Genomic DNA, 7,059 nt, shown 5'->3' with positions numbered 1-7,059 from the left:
TGAATAAAGACTGCTGAATAATCTGAGATGAATAAAGACTGCTGAATCTGAGACGAACAAAGACTGCTGAATAATCTGAGCCGAACAAAGACTGCTGAATAATCTGATCCCACAAAGACTGCTGAATAATCTGAGCCGAACAAAGACTGCTGAATAATCTGAGATGAATAAAGTCTGCTGAATAATCTGAGATGAATAAAGACTGCTGAATAATCTGAGATGAATAAAGACTGCTGAGTCTGAGTTTGGAAAAGAGCTGAACACAACAAAAGTCAAGCAGCAGTCAAACAGGATCTCCATCCAAACACCTGACGTAGCCACTGAACGGCTGACCTGGTTCTTCAGACTCTCTTCCACCTCTCTGTATCAACTTCCTGTTCGATGCTGAGCTCAGTTCCAGTTCTGGTCTGCTCTGATTGGTGATGAACCTTGAACATTTATGACCTTCTGTCACCACCTGAGGTCTGCACTCTGTCTCTAAATCAACAGTCGTAAGTGAAGGGAGACAGAATACTCTGGAACTTATGGTCCTTTCATCAACGATCTCTTCAAACTGGAAAAGAACTTTCTACAACCTCAATTTGTAAAAAGTTGAGACATTGTGTAAATAGCAAATAAACAGAATGCAACGATCTGACAGACTCATGAATCCATTTTTATTCTACATGGAACAGTAGACATCAAATGATGACACCCCCCCCCCCCCAAAAAAAAAAAAAAGATACATATGTCATTTTGGGGCGTGGTCTCCAAACTCCATGGACATTTTGAGTTTTATGGCAACAACACGTCTCAAAACTGTTGTTCCAGAAGCAATAATCAGTAAGCGGTACAAATAAAAACAGCTTGAGGAGCATTTTGCATCAGATTAGATCAATTGTCAACAGATCAAAGAGTTTGCATAAGAAGAGCATTTTCAAGAGGCTGAATCTGTCGGAAGTAAAGATGGGCAGAGGTTGAGCAGTCTGAGAAAATCATAAACTTGGAGCATTTCAACCGTGTGCAGTTTATAAAACCATCAAACGTTTCTGTAGAAACCTTTGAGCTCAAAGGACGAGGCTGGAAGTCAACATTAGAGGGTCGTGATCTTCGGGCCCTTGGGGGCCACTGCATTAAGACCAGGTCTGGTTCTGCTCTGGGCTCAGGAACACTTCCACGGATCATCATCTGTAAACAGTTCATCCACAGAAGCTGCTTAAAGCTCTATCAGACAAAGAAGAAGCCAGATGTGAACACCATCCAGAACCTCTGGACCAGAACTGGTTTAAACTGGACCCAGGTGAAGTCCAGAACTGTTCTGAGGTCAGACGGATCCGACTTTTGAAATCTTCTTGGAAACCACAAACGTCACGTCCTCCACGTTAAAGAGAGACGATCGGAGAAAACGATGTCAAATCGTTCGTAATCAATCATTTAATTAGTTCGATTAGAGGAAACAGATCACGATAACGTCTAACTGAGCTTCAGTGGGTCAGAATAAGTTTAAAAACTTGCACGTCTCTGCAGAACATCTTTCCTTCTCGATGATGCGCACCATTTGCATCACGAGTGCTGAATATTTCTGAGGACGTTCCTTGAAAACGGACTCTCTGGGTCGAGCTGCAGCTCGGGGGCATCAATGTAGAAGCAGGAGCACGAGGAGGACGCTCCGCTTAACATCTGTGCAGAGCAGGAAGCCAGGGCCAAAACGGAACAACTATCTCCTGAAGAGTCGGAGCAGCAAGAACTACGCCGAAACACTAGAGTGTGACTCAAGACTTTTAGGAGCTGGAGTCCAAAAAACAAATCAGTAAAAATATTTTAGAAGCTGAAGTGAGTTCTGAGGGCGGCCAGAGCTCAGGTGGCACCTTTATGGTCCCGCTGCTTTATTTTATCCTTCAATCTTCTGAGACTAATCACTTTAACTGCCACACATTTGGGCTCCTTTCTTTACTGAACGTCCCAAATGGTTCCAGAGAAAAGAACTGACCATAAAAACAGAAAGAGAAGGTCCAGACTCAACCAATTAGTGTGCAAAAGTTTAGATCACAGAAGCTAAACGTGTGATATTAAATCAGGTTTTATTTCTGATTTTAATTAGAGTGCTTGCTTCTCTTCGCTGTAATGTTCCCACAACATGTTGCCTCAGACTTTAGAGGAATAACTGATGAGGAAGGCAAAGAAAAGTTAAGATATATTGATTTAAACTTTGTAAAACAAACAAAAATCCACATGCAGGTCAGCGATCTACGAGTAAGAACTAGTTTTACTCTTAAATAAACAGCAACTTAATTTACTTGGCCCTTAAAATTCACATAAACCGCTTTAGAAAGTTTCATTAATTTATTAACTGTAACTATACTACATTGTAATTAGCTTTTTTTTTTTTTAAGAAAAAATAGGAAGATATACAGAAATAAATAAGAATATATCCGTTTGTTATTTAAAATTGTATCTTCATATAATAAAAGTATCTATTTAACTAAAGTATTAGTCAGGTCTCTTATGAAGAAAAACTTACTCAAATGTATTTTTATGCTGTAAAATGTATTTTAATGTGTGTCCAACAGGACTTTTGTGCCTTAAGATAAATCAAGTTAATTGTGGGGTGAGTTTGGAGAAACCCCAGAGAGTTGCAGCTGCAGGAACCTGAACCAGAGTGAAGGTGGTTGTTGCGTTTTACAGATGTTTTAGTGAAAACTTGCACCGTGAAGAACTCCTCGTGGTCCTGCACGTGAGCTGCCCGCTCTGCGCCTTTATAATAACTGAACATTAAAACAAACACGAACTTGTGAACGGCGGGCGGAGTTCATCGGACTGTGATGAACTTCGGGAGCACCGAGAGGTTCATAAAGACAATCATTACAACACCTGGACTCACCTGGCTGGACGCCGCCTCCCCGCCTCCCGCCGCTCCTCCGGCTCCGCCCGCGCCGAGCTCCGGCAGCCGCCTCCGGCTCAGCACCAGCAGGTAAACCAACGCTCCCAGCCACACCAGCACCGCCACGGCCACCGCCAGCCTCCGACAGAGACGCTTCATTTTCCGGTCAGGAGGAGCCGGCGGCGCCCGCAGCCCGGCTGCTGTCAGAACCGCATTTTGTCCACGCGAGAAACAAACAAAACACGCGCCGCACAAACAACAACAACAACAACGAGGCGGGTCGGAGCCGAACCGCTGCCTGTCTGCTCCGCACCGAGCGCGCGCGCTCTGACAACTCTCCCAGGAGCTCGAGCGCTTCCCAGACACGCCTGACAGCCGGGCACGCGCGCGTGCGGGGCGAGGGTTGTGCGCAGGTCTGAGTCCTGCGCGGAGGTAGTCCTGGACCCTCCTGGAGGTCTGAACGGGATCGTGGAGCTCCACCTGCCGACACCAGAACCAGATCTGGACTGCTGCACCTCCAGGGTCCTGGGTCTGCAGGTTCTGCTGGAACAAGCACTCGAATCCTTCAGTCCAGAGCCAGCTGAGTCCAGATCCTGGATCTGGACCCAGCTTTTTAAAATCCAACATCTGGAGATCATCACGTGACCCAGATCTGCAGAAACTAACAGAAGAGTTCTGATCAATCACTCAGACCCTCAGATTATGTGTTGAGGACGACTCCCAGCTACCACACCACACTTCACCTGCAGAACTGACTTGGTGTTATTTAGCCATGGCGGCCATCTTGAAGTTGACTCCAAAGATCAATCAGCTGAAGCTTCTTCTGATCATCGTTCAGATCTGATCATAGCAGATATATCTAATAACTGTTTTATTAAAAGTTCCATGAAAATCCACCACAGGCCGTGAGATATTTTGCTAACAGACAAGCCAACAGGTAACGTTTTCAGCTAAAATATATTAACATATGGTGAACGAGGGATGCTCAGCTACTACCACACCAGATTTTAGCTGGTGTTTCTGTGTTTGCACAGCTGCATCTTAAATCAAGTCTAATCACTGATTGAATTCTGAGGGTTTCGTGTCCTCTGGCTCACGAGTCTTTTATGCAGGTAAATAAAAACATGATCACCTTCAGCCTTTAGGTGATCTGAATTACCTGAATTACCACGATTTCACCCACAATGCAGCACTCAGGTACCAAAGAGGTTAACTAGAAAACAGTTCAATGAAATGAACTTCAAACCTTCCACTTGTGGTTTGTATTAATAACTACACGAGTGTGAATCAATTAAAACGTGTTCCTAATATTAAGAGTCTTCTTGTGAAACGACTCCTGAAGTTAACTGTGTGAATCTTTACATCGTTCAGGTTCTACAAACTGCAGGTCTGGTTCAGATGGATTAAACTTGATCAATTCAGTGAAGTTATCAAACATCATAGCTCCATAATTTGGTTTTAACGTCTCGTTTCTTTCCAACATCAATCAAGTTTCCTGTTTCTGACTAAGAACTTCCATCTTTGGAATAAAGCTCAGAATGGCTCCAACCACCAGACCATGAAGTTACCATGTTGGTGTAATGCTAGAGATCTTTCTGTTTATTATAGATCACTGAGGATCAACTCAACAAGACGAGGTCACTCAGCTCCATGTGATCCCAACAAACTCAACTGTACAGAACAACTTTTGCAGCTGCTCCCACTGTGCTGTTAAAAAAACTGAAGAATAAAAGATGTGCATGTAAAGAAGTGAAGGATCAGAGGAAGACACATTTTATTTTTATAACAGAGACACTGACCCCACATTTTATTTCAATAAATTATTACACTGAGGATATAACTCTGTCTTAGAGCTCGTGAATAAAACATGTGGAGCAAAAATTAAAATGATTTCAGACACGAAGTGAAGTCGTTTTATGGTGTTGGTGCGCCCTCTGGTGGTTGAGCAGAGTAACTACAGAGGCAGCGCAAAGTTAAATGATTAACAGTGAAACAAGTTGTGCTCATGTTTTATAAATGCAGAACGATTTGAGTGAACAGATTAAAATGTTTCTACATCTAAAGATGATCTGATGAGCGCAATAAACCAACCAGAGGTGTTTAATCCAATAAACTGTCAGATGACGAACAATGTTGACTGCAACAAAAAGAAGAAATGATGGAGCACATGTAGATAAATCAGGACAAAGTGGTTTGAGAACTGAGCTGGGCTTCACTCAACAAAATGTTTTCTCTTTTAGTGCAGAACTTGTTGCTGTCACTTAAAACTCTGCATCCATGGCAAAGTTGATGGTGTGTAGCCATGGCAACACGCTTTAGTCATCCGTATACGTAAATATGCACCCCTGCCCCAAAATAAAATGTTAACTGTCTAAATAAGACTTTCCGTAAAAATGCTGTGAATGTTGAGCACCGAATAGCTGAAGATGAGTTATTAAAGCTAAAAGGAACAGAACACTAGCTAAAAATATAATAAAGTGGCTGCAGGAGAAAGCCAAAAGTAACAAGACTCTAGCTATGAGTAGCTAAAAAAAAAGCACCTTAAAGCTAAAGGTGTCAAAAAGTTATGGGGAAGCTTAAAACAACAAGTTAGCTAGTAAATTGCTAGCTAAAGTAAAGCAAAAATAAATAATTAAATAAATAAAGACTGTCTGAAAGCTAAAAGTAGTATCGGTATTCAAATGGACAGTGCGAGACATTTCCCCACTTCTTTGTAGAAACCGTTGTGCACCCCCAGGTTCCTCCACCGGCTCATGATCCATCCGTCTCGTCTGGATGTTTAGCCGTTTGACCACTTGCAGACCAGCTCACCGTCTTCTATGGAGCAGCCCATGTGCAGCATGAAGTTATGGTTCCCCCCTCAACTTAAAGGTCGTTCCTATTCTGGACCCCTCCATTGTTTAAGCTCAGGTGTGGTGCCATAAAGTTTCAAACATGCCTTGCCCCCCCAGTGGTGTCCAACTTTAGGCCTTTCTCCAACTCCCCATTTGTTTCCAGACGACTGGAGTTTCCTGGAGGAGCTTGGTTCTGGAGGTGTTCCAGTCTGGCTTTAACCTCACCAAAAGAATCTGCTCTGTGTTTAATGACAGCTTCTTAGCAGAGCTTAATTTGAAACTGATCGATGCCAGAACGCAAGCGGCAGGTGGGGGGGTACCTGTAGGTCCTCCCCCAGACAATTTTGAATAAAGTAGATGTGATTTCCTGCACTTTGGTGTATTTTATCAGGTTGTTACATACTGTACATGTTCATGCAGAGTATTTACACATGTAAGTAAACATGGATCTACGTTTACTTACATGTGTAAATACTCTGTTTCTACCGAGCATCCATCCCCCCCCCCCCCCCACACACCCCCTCACCTGACAGTTCCAAGCCCGACATTGTCCCTTTTTCATTCATCCTGTGGTGGTGGATGGGTTAAATGCAGAGACTAATTTCGCCATTGTATGGAAACATACAGTGCTGACATTGTGATGACATTATTATTATTATTATTATTATACAGGTTAGTCTCATTGAGCCTCACAAGAGACTTTTTTTTTTTTTTTAAACAAGAATGAAGACAAGAGTAAACAACAAAGTCAACAGACAATCAAAATAAAGCTTATAAATTGAGAAGAATAAATGGAAGAAAAATGAAGAAAATTATATTTAAAAATGAAACAAAAACAGCTAGATTGTAAAGCGATGTAGAAAACTATAAAACTAAAAACAGGAACATGTCTGTGTTGGCTCTTGTCAGGAACTTAGATGTTTGAAGCCACTTAGAGAGGTCAAAGGTCGAGAGCTTCAGATCTTTTTGCAAGATCTTCCAGGAAACGGGAGCGGAGTAGGAGAAGGACCTTTGGCCTAGTTCAGTCCTCACTGGGGGGTCCCTGCTCGTTGTTGTTCGACTGCACACGGCACCTCCAGGTGCCTGCCTGCGGCTGTGAGCTCCTGCCTGGTTAGCTCGGCACTCACCCCACCACTCTTTTAGGAGCGGGGACAGACGTTGGGATGCTTCTTGAAGAGGCCGCTCGTAAGTGGCTGTTGTGTTTAAAATAAGTGTTTACATCATTATTTTCAGTTGCATATCCAATTAAAGTTTTGTTCATTCAAGGCAGTTAAATTTGTTCATAACATTATTATTAGTAAGCCTGAGAGTTACTGGAAGGCACCCTGTCAAAATAAGACGAGTTCCCGGATCCTGTTCCGGCAG

At 42.9% G+C, this 7,059-nt stretch overlaps 1 protein-coding gene across 1 annotated transcript in view; it reads right to left on the bottom strand.

Moving 5' to 3' along the window:
• galnt14 (UDP-N-acetyl-alpha-D-galactosamine:polypeptide N-acetylgalactosaminyltransferase 14 (GalNAc-T14)) overlaps positions 1 to 3,252 on the bottom strand; it is a gene marked incomplete in the record, with an annotated part of 258,579 nt that extends 255,327 nt beyond the window's left edge. Inside the window, 1 exon segment of the mRNA XM_037685964.1 lies at positions 2,861 to 3,252. Coding sequence (XP_037541892.1) covers positions 2,861 to 3,019 — 159 coding nt within the window.
• Between the last annotated feature and the right edge of the window lie 3,807 nt (positions 3,253 to 7,059).

This window comes from Nematolebias whitei, chromosome 12 (assembly GCF_014905685.2).
Source record: "Nematolebias whitei isolate Nwh7 chromosome 12, NemWhi1, whole genome shotgun sequence".
Lineage (NCBI taxonomy): Eukaryota > Metazoa > Chordata > Actinopteri > Cyprinodontiformes > Rivulidae > Nematolebias > Nematolebias whitei.
This window is presented reverse-complemented; position numbering and strand designations above follow the sequence as displayed.